Source organism: Xiphias gladius, chromosome 7 (genome assembly GCF_016859285.1).
Source record: "Xiphias gladius isolate SHS-SW01 ecotype Sanya breed wild chromosome 7, ASM1685928v1, whole genome shotgun sequence".
Lineage (NCBI taxonomy): Eukaryota > Metazoa > Chordata > Actinopteri > Istiophoriformes > Xiphiidae > Xiphias > Xiphias gladius.
In genome coordinates this window covers 21691003-21708661 of record NC_053406.1, presented here as the reverse complement: position 1 = coordinate 21708661, position 17659 = coordinate 21691003, and the positions used below count along the sequence as shown (strand labels likewise).

Here is a 17659-nt window from a genome sequence, read left to right as displayed (position 1 = left end):
GGCAACTTTAAGATGTAATTAACTAGCATAAGATGCGGCGGCTATAGCGCTGGATGGTATCCATAGCAACAAGCATCATCCTGTCCCCTGTAAAGCAGCTGTGAACACTGAAGAAAGGCACTGTGACCTGTCTAAATTATTTTAAATGACAAAATTTCCATTTTAGCTTCCCCTTCTTTCTTTCTCGCTCTCTCTCTCTCTCTCACACACACACACACACACACACACACACACACACACACACACACACACACACACACACACACACACACACACACACACAGACAAACATAAAATGGATTTTGATTTTGATTAAAAACAAGAGACCCAGTTTCATTAATAACCCAGAATAAAGATGAGAATAGAGGCTAATGTCACTGCATTTAAATTTCACATTTGCAAGGTAGTGTAATTAGCCGGATAAATTACAATATTTAACTCATGCAAGCCTGGTTTAATCTACACAATGACAATGCCGTTGCATCTCAAAGACCCACACACAAGCAGCAACTGAAGGCGGCTGCGGTAAAGGCCAGACAAAGAATCTCAAGGGAAGAAACTCAGCATTTGGTGATGTCCATGGGTTCCAGACTCCAGGCAGTCACTGACTGCAAAGGATTTTCATCCAAGTATTAAAAATAATCATTATAATATTATATAATAATCTTTATATTTATAATTATATTGGTTTGTCCAATTACTTTTGAGCCTCTCAAAATTGAGGTACTATGCATAAAAATGGCTGTAATTCCTAAAGCCATTAATTGTTAAGCCCCCTTGAATTAAAGCCAAAAGTCCATTGTGTTGATGTACAGAGGCAAAATTCTGAAAATTGTATCACTGTCAAAATACTACCACATGTTCCTGACTGTAAATGTTACACAGAGTGTGTGGTATTTTCTTCTCATTTCTTTAAAAAAAAAAAAAAAAAAAAAATACAATAATTTATTGCTCTCTTAAGCTGTGATGCAGTTTCTTTCGGTATGAATACCACTGTCTTGTGTGTTATTCTATAAAGCTGATAAATTTGCAGTTTCGCACACAGTAAAAAAGTTCAACGGGGGCATTCTGTTCACAGGGGGATTCAGCTTTGCTTTTCTAAGCACAGTAAAAACTGTTGCCAACAGAGGCAACCAGACCGCACAAAATTGTTGACAGTTTTCCAAATCTGGTTGCCTGGAGCAACGGGGCAAACGTTACGGTCAAGCCCTGCTGTTTAAGTTATTTAGGGTCACAGTATGCTCCCTGTCCTCTGCATGACTTGACTTTCTGGATAATATCTCAGGATTGTGGACTCCTTGTCTGAATTTTTCATGAGATACTGTGCAATGGTGTAAATGTGGCTTGTATGAGCCAGGTGAAAGGGTTACTAAAGGGCAAATTCCATATTTTGTTGGTTTTTGAAATGAAGAGAAGTAAATACCCCTGCAGCAAGCCGACATTAAAAATGAACCTTTCTTCAAATGTTAATTTTGGCAGATATTGCAGCTTGCACACGCTTTTTGTAGCCAGCTACGACTCTTCCTATTCTTCATTTAGGAATTTGAATACCACTCTTCCTGCAGATCACTTCAAGTTCTGAGACATTTTTAGGTTGCACACACAGCATGTTTAAGATCTACCTACAGATTTTCAATGATATTCAATGCAGAGGAATGAGTGGACCACTCCAAAAGCTTCAGCTTGTGTTTCTTGAAGTAGCTCATGGTGGATTTGCTGATATTTAGTGGAATCTATTCTTCCCTCTATCCGTTCAATGAAATGGTCTTCTTTCCCCCCCATGCACATACTTTTGGTGATTGCGGCCAAAGAGCCCAATTTTAACTTCATCTGTCTAAAGCACTTGTTTCCAAAATGACTCTGGCTTATCTAGATGCTGCGTTGCAGACTTCAGACGTTGACTTTTGTGCTGAGGTCGCAGGTAAGGTTTCCTTCTGATGACTCTTCCATGTGGACCCTTTTTGTACATCTACGCTGCATAGTGGAACAATGCACCACCACTCCTGTGTCAGCTAAACTTTCCTACGGGTGTTTCAGCAGATGTGCTGTTTCATCCTAAAGTTTTCTAGGTCTTCGAGTTCTTGACTCGGAATTTCACAGTTCTTACTTAACTGCTATTTCTTAATGACATTTTCGACTTCAAAATGAAAGTGCTTTGATATCTTTTTATAGCCTCCCCTGCTTTGTAGGCATTAGTTAGCTTCAATTTCAGATCATCACTCAGTTGCTTTGAGGAGCTAAGCTGTGGAAGACTCATCAGCTGACAGTTCCTACTGACAATTCTTGACCTGCCTTACAAGTCCTAATGAATCATTTAAGGCCTGTGTTTTACAAGTAAAAGGTTGTCCAAACTTTTGCACATGCCACAGTTACTGTTTTTTCTATTTATTAAGTTTGTGCAATTAAACGTTTGAGTGCATTAACATTTTTTAATGTCTGAATGCTGCACAGAATGTATTTACTTCTTTTAACCTCAAAAAAAACAAAATCTGCAAAATATGTCATATGCCCTTTTGCAACTTTTGTATACAACTTTTGTGCCATCTACACCTGTTTCTTATGATCACTCTAACTCAAAAGAAACAAGACTAGGTCAAAACCTAGTTTATGGATGGACAGCCCGTCATCTGTTCGCTTCTCTCCTACTCTCTGTGCTCACATATACAGTATTTTAATACAGCACAACTCAAAATAAAGCTGTTTTCATTTAAAGGTTTTTTCTGTTTTTGTTGTCAGTCAACGGAACAAGTATGAAATAATGACTGAAATGCGGCCCATTAAAACTACATGTTAACCAGCAGTCACTACCAAGCCATTTCCAAGCTGCTGCTCTGCAACTGCTAAAATCCTGATTTTATAACTGCAACGTCATTTGACAAAATCAGCATATGCATAAGTTAAAGACTCTGGCCTATGCTGTGATTTCGGCAATATTTATTTGGAAAATGATCAGTAAAAGAAAAGGTTAGAAGCCCATTCAGGTCTGTTTCAGCTGCCGTGTGGTCAACTGAATGAGATGCATAGAGGTGTGTGCCTGCGGAGGAAAAGCCCGACCTCGTGCTCACGGGGCAATGCTGGCGACGGACTTCTACGGAAAGAAGCAAAGGTTTGTCCAAAGAGTTGCTAGATTTGTCGCTAGGTGCTTTTGTGAAGAAAACTCGCTAAAAGGGTTTGAAAAGTCGGTAAATCTAGGGACAGAAATCTGATTTTATATTTTTTGGTTTGATTATGGTGCCCCCCTATCTTTCCATTAATCAGTGGGGATGCTCTTAGTTCTCCATCTACGTAGATGGAGAATTGCTTCCATACAGCCAACCAAATCACTTAATTTTAAACCACATTTAGATAAAGCAATAATACTCTATCAGGCAGACAGTCACACCGACTAACAGCAGCTTTCTGCACAACACAAGAACCACAGACTTTGAACAAAAACCAACATTAGCTTTCATTCTAAAGTCTCCTTCTTTTCTATCATAAAAACGTGAACACGTCTTGTCTTAGCCCCAGTTTGTGCCTCTCATGTAATACTATACATTTGGGACACAGAGGTACATCAGTATCTCTAAAAGATACCTGGCAATCTTTTGAAAAACTTTGAAGGTCTTACCATTGTTATGAAAGGATTCAAAGACTCTTCTAACCATCTGTAATTTTAAATCTCCTTCTGGGTTTTTCAAACATAACCGGTAAATTATCTTTCAGAAAAACTGATGGTTAGCTCTGTGACCCGACTGTATTTTAATAAATGCTAGACACATACCGGGGCTAGTCTTGTCTTAGCTTGCTAAACAAGCCACCAAACAAACATTCACTTGGGGAAAAGTGTATCGCTAACATCAGCCTGAAAGCCTTCAAAGGTACCCAGTTTGTTTAGATGCTACTGCAGTCCTTAGTCTTCAAATGCTGAAAACACACTGTCTGTCCATGGCTTGTAAGCCAAAGTGCATTTTTTAAAACTCTGTCTCTCTTTCTGCTGCCAGAGCTTAACCTGCCAGCTGCTGTCAGTCAAACAGAAAAACTGACACGCCCCTCATGCTGTCTGAGACAAAAAAGGAGTATTTATTATGCTTCCCAAAGAACTTTTTTCTTCCTATTATTTCATATTATGCGCTATCGTTTATTTCACTGTGTGGCAAATCACACTCTTTACAGCGAATTCTTCGTCATAGGGACAACGCTTTGTGTTCCTCCACATAGCAGGGATGCAGACAAGAAACTTGCATGAAGGGAACACAAACTAACATGGAGGAGAGTGAACGTGACACAGAGCGGGGAAATTCCGAACAGGAGAAGGACTCCGACCAGCCAAGACAAAACGGGGAGCTCGCACCTAAAAGAGGGGCTACTTCTGTCGCGTGGACGTGGTTTGGGTATGAAAAGTCTGACACGGATCAGAAAACAAATACATTTCCAATTATTCCGCCCGGTCCGGTCCCCAAAACAGAGTCAAACACCACTAACCACCCACGCAAGAATCATGACAAATAGTACGGAGAGAGTCTACGGATGAGAGCCACAAAAGCACAATCAAGTGCTCAAAACAGGTGCTCGTGAGTTGGTACGAACACTCGACCCAAGGTAAACAATGCCAAGCCAAAAACACTTCACTCAAGTTGAGTTTCCTCACAGCCCTACTTTCAGCTAATCGATGTCGATAATTGTGCCTGGCAAACTGTTGGTATTCACAGTTTTTGTCCAGTTGCAAGGAGCTCATCATGTGAACATTAGCAGCAAATAGGTTTGTAAACTCAGAAAAAGAATCTTGTCTCTTCTGCTGAGATAAGGTCACTGCACAGAGGCTGAAGCAATGATTCAGACATCACACTCACACATCTGCTCTCTAGTTTGATTTTCTTACAACAATTGCCCAAGGTGAGGAGATGCTGTAGGATAAGATAAGCTCTTTTTGCATGTAGTGACAGCCATTTTGGTTGCACAGACAAATTTTAACACAAATCTTTGCAAAACGATGTTTGCCAGAGAGCATGACAGCCTACAAGCTGTCCGTCCTTGTCTGTGTCGTATGACTGGACTGAATATGGGCTGAAGGTGAAGCGGACCCTGTCTGAATAAAGCTTCCTGTTTGGTCCCTGGAACTTCTTTTGAAAGTGTGCTCATTTATCCTGAGAAGACCTGAATGGTTGTGGAGTGACAGGACCATTAAAAAGTTCAAGTCATTCGCTGGCGTCGCAGGACTCTCAGCAGGAAGTTTGTAAATAATTTCTCACACTGTGTAGTCCTCATGCATGCATCCCCTCACTGTACAGAGTCCTCTAGGTGCAGGAGATCAAGGCACTTCTGCTTACATTAGCAAACTTGTGTGACACTTGTTGTTTAGGCTGTTGATGAGGCCGGGAGCGGCAGATAATCACGGTACCTGTGCTTGCCTTTGCCAACTCGTCCCAGTCATTCTAAATTCAAACTGATGCCAGTCATCAGAGGCTTCGGGCCATCTTCAAAGAAGGGAGCTAAATCTGTGATCCATATGAAAGCCACAGACTGTGTTCAAAGCCCACTCCTGGGAATTAGACTGTGATGTTTACAGCTGTTACCATGTTCCGCTTTTATATATCATACGCCTCTGGTAGCAATGTTACATGCAACAATATTGATCAAAGCGGGGTATGTGACTTTTCAAATATTTTCCTCCACTGGAAGAGAGCAAACAATAAGCCAGCTTCATAAATGTGATGTTTATGTTGTTGTTGCTGCTTTGCATTCTGAGATCAGTGTTTGCCGTATCGCGCTCTACAGAAGCCCCTGCAGATTTAGTCAGATTTTAAATCATGATGGGATTAGCCCAGCTTTTGGAAGTCAGATGGGGAATCCTCTGTCATGCAGTACCAGATCTTCTATGCTGACCATTCGGCCCAGGAATCATGTGAAACAATTTCTGATCAAACAGTGGTTTAAAGGCCTACACTGGTGGTCTGATTCAATTCAATGCAAAGCGTGCACGTATAACAATGCAGTTTAGACTGCTGCCAGCTCCAAAGCCTCCAAAGGACTCTATAATGTCTTTGATCTATTAACATGTTATTCTTACCTTACTAGGTAGATATGTTACTACACTACTTATTATTTTCAATGGATTCTGTAAAAGATTGCATTTTTTCCCCATCGATGAAATGTATTCATTAATAACAGAAAAGATGGTAAAATTTACTGTGGTTCTTCAGAAAAGCCACTGCCCAGTCAGTGTTTTGGGCTAGAAAATAAATAAATAAATAAATAAATTGTGGGGAGACTGTCCTGTTAACACTGTCCATAACATTTGTAACTGTAACGTCTTCAACTACTCCAACTATAATAATACTACTCCAGCTATCTTTTACTTACAACCACCTTCATATCCTTTGGAACAACTCTGTATAGCTGAGAAAAATATCAATCATGTTTGGTGTGTGTTTGTGTTATGGCTGCTGTGCACTGAGAAGACTCTTGAAGAAAATATCATTTTTTTCACATGGTCTTGAGAGGCATGAATCAAATTATTTTGTAACTGGATTGTCGGAAGCCTATACACGCATTGTATTGTATATGAGCTTATAATTCTTGATTCATTGCAGCCGGGCAATTTTTTTTTACTTGAACAGTTCAAAGCTACACCTGATGGAAAAGGCCCCACATACACCACATTGCAACTTTGTAGAAGTCAATGATCCTCTGTGGAAAGAGCAGTAATTAATTGCTTCATTCAGCGTCTGGTTTATTTTGTTGAAATAATAAATCCGGTGTGTTTACTTTAGAGTTCAATCATTTATAAGCACGTGCTGCAAAATGGTGTGTGTGTTAATGACTGCCAGGTCTGCCGCCATCGCCCTGATGTAAATTCTATGACTTTCCGTAACTTAACGGGAGCACTTCCATGACCTAGAAATTTGTATTCCCTTCTAATTTGTTAATGATGTTCTTCAGCTCGGGAGATCTTTAAAAACAGCCTGGTTCCCACGTTGCCGTTGGGCTTGGCTGTAGAGAAAAATCACACGTCGAGCATAACTGAATACAAAAAATGTCTGATACCAAGTGTCAAACTGCCCGCTCTTTGTCTGGGAAACACCAGTCAAAATGTGGCGATACTGGAGAAAATTCAAACGCAGCGAGGAACCTTGGTTTGAATGCATTAAGAAACATGTTATGTTGGATGAGCGGAGGGGATGAGCTACCATTATGGTCCCATGGTAACTCAGCAACAACCCCCCCCCACACACACCTTTTAAGCTCTCAAAAGCACTAGCAGCCACATGTCAGGGTCAAGGATGGAGGAGAAGACAGGAATAAACTTTGAGATGTTTTTCTTATGCTTTTTGCAGACATTTACATCTAAGAATAGATGTAACAGTTTAGACAAAAAGGAACTCCATAAACCAGACCTCATGTATTTTTTTCCAGCACATTAGACTTGACTCTTAGTCATGATTACGTTTCCATTGTACAAAAACACTGCTCTTTTCATTCCCTTAATGGGTTTCTTCTCCTGAATGGATGCCATTTAAGTCTTTGCTTTATCATTCTGACAGGCAGCTGTCCCTAATTGTTCTTTTATAGGGAAAAAAAAACAAAAAAAAAACAACTTTAGGCTGGACTTGGTTGTGTTGTGTTTTGACTGAGTATCCTTTCTTGAAGACTCACTGATAATGAGGGCACAATTATTTGGAGAAAACAGCTTTATGCAAAGTCTAAAACCCTTTTTTGTGTTTGTGTGCTTCTCTTGAATGCAATCTAACTGGAAACCAGCTGTTTCAAGATGTTTTTTCACTCAGGTCACACAGTAGGCTTAGCTGATGACAATGTCTGCCTAACATCGTTTACAGCAATGTGAGTTAAATTAAAAAGCAACAAAAGCAAAAGGGCGAAACTTCCGCGGCAGGAAAAGAAAGCAGCTGACTTCAGTAAAAAGCAAGACAGTAATTTCCCATTTCTGTGATGCTAAGCACCTCTGCCAGGAGGCTTACTGTCAACATCTTCTCACACCAATAAGAAGTAGAGCGACTGAACATGTTAATCATTTATCGACCAGCAACTGCAGACTTGGAAAATGCAACAGCAAGAAAATCATGTTGCACTTTAGAGAAGAGCAAATGGATTTGTATGGCAGAGCAAATTAAACTTCTGATCTGGTGACTGATAATCAATCTATCTAAAAAAAAACATGGCTGTTTACTTCAGTTGGCCAGGTAATTTAGGTTTTAATAGGGGTGAGGAAATTAATGAGTAACACTAATTATCAAGAGACAAGCGACAGCGCAAAGCTTCGGACTAATTTGCACACAGGAAATAAAAAAATAAAAAAAATTACATGTGTCGACTGTTTTCCTTACCTGTGAGCCTTTTCCTGAGCTGCCAGCAGCAAAGTGGATGTGAACTGTAAGAATGGAAAGAGGGGGAAAAAAAATGATTTTAGACAATGATACAAACAGAAATGAATCCTTTTAAACCAAACCATAAACTCTCTCCGTTTTCTTCAGGCTGGGTCACCTCTCTAACTGAAATACTGCCATACAAGGTCACAGCTAAAATAACTACAACCTGATTCGTGTTATTATTTATGAAAGAAATAAGAAAAATATTTTAGAAGATAACCCAGTGCCTCATTCTTTCGTGCTGAGTGTATGTTGGATCCCTGAGAGGGATCGTTGCAGCATTAATCTATCTGAGTTTGTAATTAGAGCACATAGAGCTTCTATCCAATTACACTGCCATCGATTCTGAGACAAGAAAAATCTTTGCAGAAAGATTCCCAGGATTTCAAATCGATACATCCAAAACAGCAGTGTCGCTGAGAATGAATTTATACAGCGGTTTATATTAAATCAAGCTGCCTGCACTCCAACATCAGTCAGCTTTAAATCTGACTTTAATTAGGTGATATAACCGAGTAAGAGTTAAATTTCTTCTCCTGACTCGCCACCGCACCCATTAGAGGGCGACTGAGAGTGTTGATTAAAACGTAAAAAGCAGCAGATATGTTTTCTAGGAACAAGAAGAAAGTGCCTGGTGAAATGCCTGCATGGAGAAATGCTAGAGAGAAAATCCAATATACAAGAAACGCACAAAAAACTTCAATATAAATGTACATATTTCATAAGCTAGATACAATCTCTCTGACTTTGTTCTTATGACCCAATCTGCAGTACTTTGGTCAGATATTAATACCATCCATTGCAAGGGAGCCCGCTACTTAAATTATTCAAAGAGCTACGTTAACTTCAAAACGCTTCTGTGAGTAAAGCCTGGAGTAAAGCCACCAGTTCAGTACAAACGTACAATGTAATGAACCTAATTATTTTGGTCATGAAAGCACTAGAAAACAACAATGGATGCAAGGCAGTTTTCAAACAGTCCCAAGGAAATATTATTTTCCTCACAAAAAGAGGATATCTTTAAAAGAGTAGAACGTACCCGCATTAAAGGTAGTGATTAAGGTCTTAAGCCGATTGTCACCGAATGATACACCGAATTTTCAAAGGGAGAGGACCTGATTTTTTTTTATACACAATTTTTATGTTTGATTGCATCAAAAAAGTCTTTTGTTTGTTGCTGCAAGAGGCCCAATTTCATTCCAGTTAATGGAGTGTTTTTGTGATGAGGACAGCTCGGAATACGCCTCCAATAAGAGAAAGTGATGAGAGAAATGGGGAGGAAACATAGAAGAGCCGCTGATGGTCCTTCAGACTCAATGAGAGCCCTATGAAATACTAAAAAAAAATAAACAGAGAAACAACACAATGTTTTTGCATCAGGCAGTAGCTTATTATTCAAGTTTTTTTGTGTGCATTTTTTCAATCAATTTTCAGTCATTTATACAAAATAATATTAGTAATACGGAAAATATCGTTGTTAATATCATTGATTATTCTAAGAACTGTCGAACTGAATGTTTAAGTCCTAAAGCAGCTCAGAAGAGCATCTACACTTCCATGACAACTGAGCAAATTTTAACTCCGGACTAAGACCACATGACGTGGTTGAAAGCTCCAAAACATGCGAGTAATTGGACCATGAGTCGAGACATTTTGGCGAACTATCTCCCTGGTTAAGAATGAACTGCCAAGCTCCAAATAAATATTGAGATATTTTTAATAGCTGGTAAATAGTCTTTCTTATCGACTGTGCCTTTAAACATTCCCAGCAAATAAGTGTAATCTGTCTCGCAGAGCATATGGCTCATAAAAACAAATAAATAAAAAAAAAAAAAAAAAGACGGAAAAGCCTGTACTTGCTTATAAAAAAGGAGCAACTGAGGACATTAAATTGTATGAGGGAAATATAATGCATTACACTGCCGCCTTGTTTTTTAATCAGCGACAAAAAGCCAGCTAAACTAAATTATTTTCTGGCTTATTATCTGATGTTCATGGATCTTAATAGCCATGTAAAGTTCACATACATAAAATCTGAGCCAGCGAATCATGACCTCTGTAGAGTGAGCAGAGTGACTACATTATCATCTGGCATGCCAGTTTTTCAGTCAGTATTAAAAATACAACATTTGGCATGAAACAAAGCTTCCTACAGGAATACATTAAAGTTCACAAAACAATCTGCTACATCTGCGCAAAGCTCCCATCTTTTCATGGTTCACCCTGGAGAGGGAGAGGCAGAGACACAGGGAGGGGGGAGTAACCCCCCTACATAATGTCAGGAGTGCTGATGGGAGCACCTCCGTCGCATAATCAAGTCTGTTGTTTCCAACCGTGTTTTCAATTGAGCCGCACCGAGCGGAACTTGTTTGCTTTGATTTTAGAAAGTCTGGAAATCACTCCTCGTGATGAAAGCTCTGAATGGTGTAGCTGCATGCTTTCCAACAAATTACTCAATTTACATTGTCACTGGAATATAACTAGATGTCCGATGCAATTAGCGAAAAAGAAAAAGGAGAGAAACTGTGCTCATATCAATGAGAGGGAACAATGTTGGCATGGGTGTATCTCAGCAGAATTGAAAGAATCAGACAACAAAGAAAATGTGAATAGCGGGCACACTATAGACTAGTTGTCTAGAACTCAGAGGTTTTGATGGATTCACAGTAATTAAGCAATGATTTGCTTGTTTGACTGTTAGTTGGTTTCTGACTTAACTTTCCACTTTATACAGGATGTAATGGGTTCAGAGGGGGGTAGGAAAAAATGGCAACACCACATGAAAGTAATTTGAATTAACTGAATCCCATTAACAAAGACAACTATGCAGGTGTACAATATTAACTGAAATGCTAATTAGCAGTCAGTCTGAGCTTTAAAAGAGCTCTGATAATTACCGCATCCATGTGGAATATTAATGGCAAAACAAGATAACTAAAGGCTTCCAAAGAGGCTGAATAGTGAAGGGGCCAAACTAGAACGGCAAAAGACAATAAAATCCGAAATTGTGTTTGCTTCACAATGCTAATATTAATGGCAGGGCTGCCGGCCAGAAACCACTTCTGAGACCATTGCGCAAGCATCCCCGAGCGGAGGGCCTTTCAGCCTGGACCCAGCTCTTACCAGACCGCTTCCGAAACCCCCGGCAGCACCCCGTGGCACTCCCGTTCACACACCAACACGACCCGCGTGGCACAGAGTGGTGTCGAGTGGCTGGCGAAGGCAGTGACACATTCAGCAAGCCAAAGTGACTTGTTGGCATATCCGACCAGAGATAAAAGGTGAATGAATATTCAACTGAAATTCCACAGATGGTGACAAAGTGGTCTCGGATGGGCAGTCCGCATTCGCTACAGCATACACTAATTACTGACTGTACAGAGGCTAGCTAACTGGCCATGAAGGCCCTGACCGCGTGGGCGCGCAGAGCCCAGGGTACCTAGCAATTACGTTCATAGCGGATTAAGCACCTATTCCACTGTTCGGTGCCAGTGCAGGGAGCAGTTTGCCCCTACATGTAGCGAGGCAGGAAGTTTAGTGCGGAGGTCGGGACAGTGAAAGGGCCTGTGGCAAGTGCGGCTTTCGTGCGGGAGATGGGTGTGTGGTACCGGCTGCAAATGTGCAGTTAACAGCTGCCTTTTTATTTTAAACATATCCACGGTCTTCCCCTAACCTTAACCGCACCTGGTTACCATGCACAGACATTATAGCAAGAGAGAATTTTCACGGACACATGGACACATCACATGGACATCAGACGAAAAAACACACTGTCACCTATTCCGGGGTTTAGTAGAATTGTTCTATTTGGACGATCCTGTCTGGCGACAGGGTTCGTGCCTGCGAAGATGTGACAGTTCAGACTAGGACTCATATCAAAAACTCATCAAGAATTCCAATTCTTTGTGTGATGACCCCTCTCAGTTTCATTCTTGTCTCTGTGTATTCAAGGGATGGAGTCGTACAGCTCATTGAGAAACATTTTAACTTATACAGACCTGTCTTGACCTCAATTTATGTTCCGTAGAATAAATCCACAAGAACAAGAAAGTGCTTCCTTTCATTGTGTGTAATCATTCTCCCTTTAAAATTTGCTTTGTGTTCAGTCTGAACACACTTCAAGAAGATGGCGGGTCATTACTGCGAGTTTTGGATTCTGGTCCCTAGTAATCAAAAATGACTTAATGCAACATTGCCACGTTTATTATTGTTGGTCAAAAATCAAAAATGACACACGCTTTGTGACGGCACAGGAAGCAAAAACTATTATAATAAAAGTAGCTCCTCAAAGGACTGGAACAGATGGCACACAGTTTGCGCTGCAGATACAGTTGTAATAATGCACCTGATTTCTATTTTTGAAAAGTGCTCTGCAATCTATTAGGCATGCAGGAAGCACAGGCTACATCTGGCATTGTGTCATACTGAATTTAAACTTTTTATTCCCATCCAAGCACTGTCAGCAGCCATCTAGAAGCCACAATAGCAACTCCTGACCTTGCTAGAGCCTCTAATTGGAGCTCTGTCTCGATACTAACCTTTCATTTAAATACAGTTAACATCCTATTTTTTCACTAAGGATACTTAGTGTGCAGCCTCCTCTGAAGTTTTGAAAGCTGCCTTTTAATAAAAATGTGAATTTACACCATTAGTAATAGTTAATATGGTCATAATTTGGGGAAAAATAACTGTACTAAAAAGCAACAAACATGGTGTGTGGTGTCTGAAATACCAGAAGTCATTAATTAATTGATCTACAATATATCTCAAGTATGCATACACACTGGCTTCCTTTCTAATTTCACAACCTTTACTACAGTGGCCAAATTGCAAACAACAGATTAAGAATGTTACTGTTGAGTAAAATCCTTAATCTGTTGTTTGTGGAGAGTAACATTTAGTAATTTTTACAGCTTTATAGGTTGGCTCTACCTGGCAAAATGCTTCGTTTACAAGGAAATGCTGAACATCATTTTGTTCCAGTGTTCTCTTTGGTGCCACCCACGGTTGGACAATAGGGATAAAATCCTATATCAGAGTATATGTAATTTTCATAATCGATCCATTTTCAAGCAAAAACGCAAAAAATTCTCTGGTTCCAGTTGCTCTACTGAGAAGTTTTAATGCTTTTCTTTGTCTGATACGATAATGAAGTAAAATGCTGGTTCTGCTTGGGTTCTGGGAACTTATTATAGGCATTTTCAACTATTTTCTGTCATTTTATATACGCAGATACTAATCAATGAATTGAAAAAAAACAATTGGATAATGAAAATAATTGTGAAGTTGCAGCCCTCGCTCACTGATTTGCAAAACTATCCACATCAGCACGTGTGAATATTTAAGGGACTTACAGATATTTAAAGGGAGAGATATGGCAAAATCTCATACAGTAGACACATTTATATCGTATTATGAGATCTTACGACTAATTTTTTTTAGTAACTGAAGCTAAATTAATTAATGTTTTCAATCATTTAAATAAGTAAGACCCCCGTCCAGCCGTTCATCCCTGAGCCAAAAGCTGCTCATTCAGGACAATGTTGCAAACGCAAGTGCACAGTTGAGCCTTTCCTCCAGCAGCATCTCTCAGCTCTTCATGTGTATCCCTCGGGCACTCACGGACCAGTTGGAGATATACTGTAATCTCTCCAGCATACCCCGGATCTGAAGGGGCGAGGCTCCTCTGCGGGGCATCTGTACCAGGTGCCTGAACCACTTTCAGCAGGCTTCTCTCACTGTGGAAGAGCCACAGCAGCAGCAGCAGCAGCATCCTGAGGTCCCGGCTTTGAATCCCGGACCTCCTCACCCTGTCACCCACATTGGGGCCGTCCAGCCTGCAGAGAAAACTCAACGTGGCTGCCTGTGTTCACGGTCTCGTTCCTTCAGTCAGTACCCAAAACTTGTGACAACAGCTGACGATCAGAACAAAGACAGGTTTTTTTTTTTGAGAGCTTCTCTCAGTGGCTCAGCTCTCACTTCACCACCAGCCTCAACCCCACAATCCTTTTTACTGTCACTTCTGAATAAAACCGTAAGACACCTGAACTGAGGTGCCTGGATGGAGAAAGCTAACTTTTTCTTGGAGTTAAAATAGCAATCAATACCTTTTGACATATTGTAACTAAAAAGAGGGAAATGGCATCTCTAACCATTGAGAAGTTTGTCCTTGCCATGCAATGAAAATGTACATTGACCTACCAAGTAACATTAATCTTCATTTTGTACATAAGTAATACATCTAGACAGCACTAGTATTGTCAAACCAATGGGTACAACCTCCAAACACAACAAATGCATCATTTTGAGTGTTTCACTGCATTTGCATATGATAAAAGTAAATTCATTTAAAAAAAAACTGATTACAGCTTTAAAAAACTAAGTCAATTTGTGAACCTATTCCAATTTGAAAACAGCAGCCTTTCCACCGCGAACCGTGTGGCATCCACATATCCACCTTCACATATAGACTCTGCGGGGGCTACCACATGTGGCACAATTGAAATGCAGCCCATGTGGACGGGAGCGGGAGCACCGTAGCCTCAGACTTGGAGGTGCTGCTCCTAATTCCGACTGCGTCACACTCAGCCGAGAGACCGCTCCAGTACACATCAGAGATGACAGTCTGTTAAAGCCTCGTGGACGACATCATTGAAAAACAGCAGAGGTGGCCCCCCCTAATGTCACCAAAACGGACACTCTCCAAGCCTCGGCTGTGCCTTGATGTTCGACGCATGAATATTACATACAGGGGGGAGCAGACAAGCCGCCTTGTCAGAGTACTGATGCCCAACTAAAGGCGCTTGGCTCTGTGCTAAACGCACAGTTTTTACTCGTGCACAGGGAACTGGTGGATTGCATCAGTGACCCCGGCTCCCCATACTGCCCAGACGGTATTGTATTTTTTTTTTTTTTTTTACATATCCACAAGCTTCAATCGAAGTTGTTAAGTACATGCTTTTCTTCAACGTGCAACACCTTCAGGTAAGCTAAAAAGCAACATTTCGACCCCTATCTAGTTAGATTGCGGGTCAAAACATTGCACCCCTATCGGGAATTAAAAATGAAAGGTGACCCTAAATGGTTGGTGACAAGTTTGTTTTACATCTCCGGAGAACTTAAAAAGGTCTCAGGTTTCTTAAGATAAAGAGACCATGAGCATGTATAAAGCAGGCAGAGAAGGAATATAATCGACTGACTAAGTGTGGGTTCAAAACTGATTATCCTCGCTCACATCCATTTGGTAGTAGCTCACTGTAACCAGTAGCAATTTCTTGCAGCATTAAGAATCACTAATTATTTCCCGTCCTATTTACCCAAGCAGACGTTACACCTTCTTGCAGTACTAAAACTTTTGGAGATCCTTGCATATCCTAGCCTTTTATATATATATATATATATATATATATATATATATATATATATATACACATATATATATAAAACATTGTAACTCAGTCCCGGCAAGGCAGGCAGACTCTCCTGCTGTGCTCGGCATTTATCTCCTGGTGATATCCACATGGCACACTGGGCCAGTGCAATATTGGTCGCTCACTAACCCCCCCCACCACCACCACTCACAGCTGCAGCCGCACATTGTGCGCTACACCCCACCCAATGGACCCCGACACACCGCCGCCGATATTCTGTACGTGCTGGGGGGTTATGCCTGGATGTGACTGAGGTCTCTGTGCCTGGAGGCGAGAGACCGTAGCACCGCATGCGAGGTCCACCTGTGATCAAAAACGTGCGTTGGCTCCTGTGAGATTCAAGTCGCCCGTTTGAGCCGCCAGCTGTTTGTCAAAATAAGCAATGAACTCCATGACAGGAAGTTCAAATGTCATTTATCCACGATTTAAACATCTTTCTGGAACAAATTTGACCGCCATTTCTAATAAAAAGTACACTAACGCTCTTCCAGTTGGCTGGTGAGACTGCGGATGGGATTTACTTTTCACCCTTATGGTGAGTAAAAGGGGAACAAATCACTTATGGATCACGTAGCTGCGACCTTTGCCGCCGAGTCCCCGGCCGCGCAGCCCCACCGACGAGGGGGGGGACCGTGACTTGGTGAGAGCCCAACGGGAGCTGTAGCCTCCGGTGCACTCGTCCCCGGGTTCGGACTCCCACTAACGCGGCGTCGATGTGCCCGGGCGGCAGAGGCCACTTGTGACGCCGCTTGCCGCGAGCGGGAGGCGATTTTTTTTTTTCAGGACAAGACGCCGTGATCCCACGGACTCGGGCCTTCAAACCCCCTGCCCGCGATCAACTCTTAATTGTGAACTTGGGAGCCCACGGCTCTGACGCGAGCCCGCATGGCAGCCGGTATGCGCGGGGTCGCCTCTCAACTCCTCAGGAAGTTGAGAGGCGAATCATGGCTCCGCACTTCTCCAACAGTTTATGGAAATGCACTCGCGGCTCCGTCTCGCTCTGCCGCCGGAAAACACCGCTCTCAGAAGCTACACCGTGCTTTCGCTCCGGGCTCAGGCTTCTCCTTTCCAAGCGGGGCAAACTGTTGACTGCCGAGAGGTGCGCCCCGCGTCCCCCCCTCGGCCGTCTGGTCGGAGCCTCCCGACACGAGGATTACGAAAGTAGAGTGGGGACTTACGGAGGGAGAGGAAAACCAAGCAGCCTGCCACTTTGTGCCCGACGCGAGGGTTGTTCGATAGCATCCTGGGTGAGTCCTGTGAGCGGTGGAGGTGGCGGAGAAAGCTCTCGGTGCATGGGCTTTCTGACACTGTTAGGAGGAGGAGAGGAAGAAGGAGAAAAAAAAAAAGAAAAAAAAAGCCCCACAGAAAAAACAACAGGGCTTTTCCTTTTCACAGTTTCACGGAAAACGGGGAGTGGGTTTGTTCTTTGGTAGGAGGCAACCCCACTTTCTGATCGAGGCGCAGGGGCGCACTCTGCTGGCGGGACGAGTTCCCTGAGCCCAGCGGACAGGCAGCCGGACCGGGTGGCAGTGATGTGCAAAACGGTCCCTTTTTCAGGGTCCGGGATCACTAGGAGCGGTTCATTAGATAGATTCGCTCAGAGGATTTGTCCGCCGAATCACTCAGTGCTCGACCGGCGCGCCGGCTGCGTGATCCCACTCCCTGGACTGAAGCACAGCCGAGCAGTGAATATACCTCACGCCAAGCTCTGCTTCTAATTCTTGATATTTTAAAAGGTTTCCTCACTGAACATCAGAGATGAACGCCGGTGTTTGGTGACTTTCGAGTCGTTTGAACCGATCCTCTGTTCCGTATTACTCCCGAACTTGCTGGGCCCCGATTCCGGCACTTTTTGAGCCGCTG

The 17659-nt window shown here is 42.0% G+C and overlaps 1 protein-coding gene across 1 annotated transcript in view; it reads right to left on the bottom strand.

The window, feature by feature from the left end:
- b3glcta (beta 3-glucosyltransferase a) overlaps nt 1-17297 on the bottom strand; it is a 59611-nt gene extending 42314 nt beyond the window's left edge. Inside the window, exons 1-2 of the mRNA XM_040131073.1 lie at nt 16975-17297; nt 8325-8368 (exon numbers count right to left, since the gene is read on the bottom strand). Of these exons, the coding sequence (XP_039987007.1) occupies nt 8325-8368; nt 16975-17038 (108 nt within the window). The 5' untranslated portion in view covers nt 17039-17297. The remainder of the gene's footprint in view (nt 1-8324; nt 8369-16974) is intronic.
- Nucleotides 17298-17659: the final 362 nt, after the last annotated feature.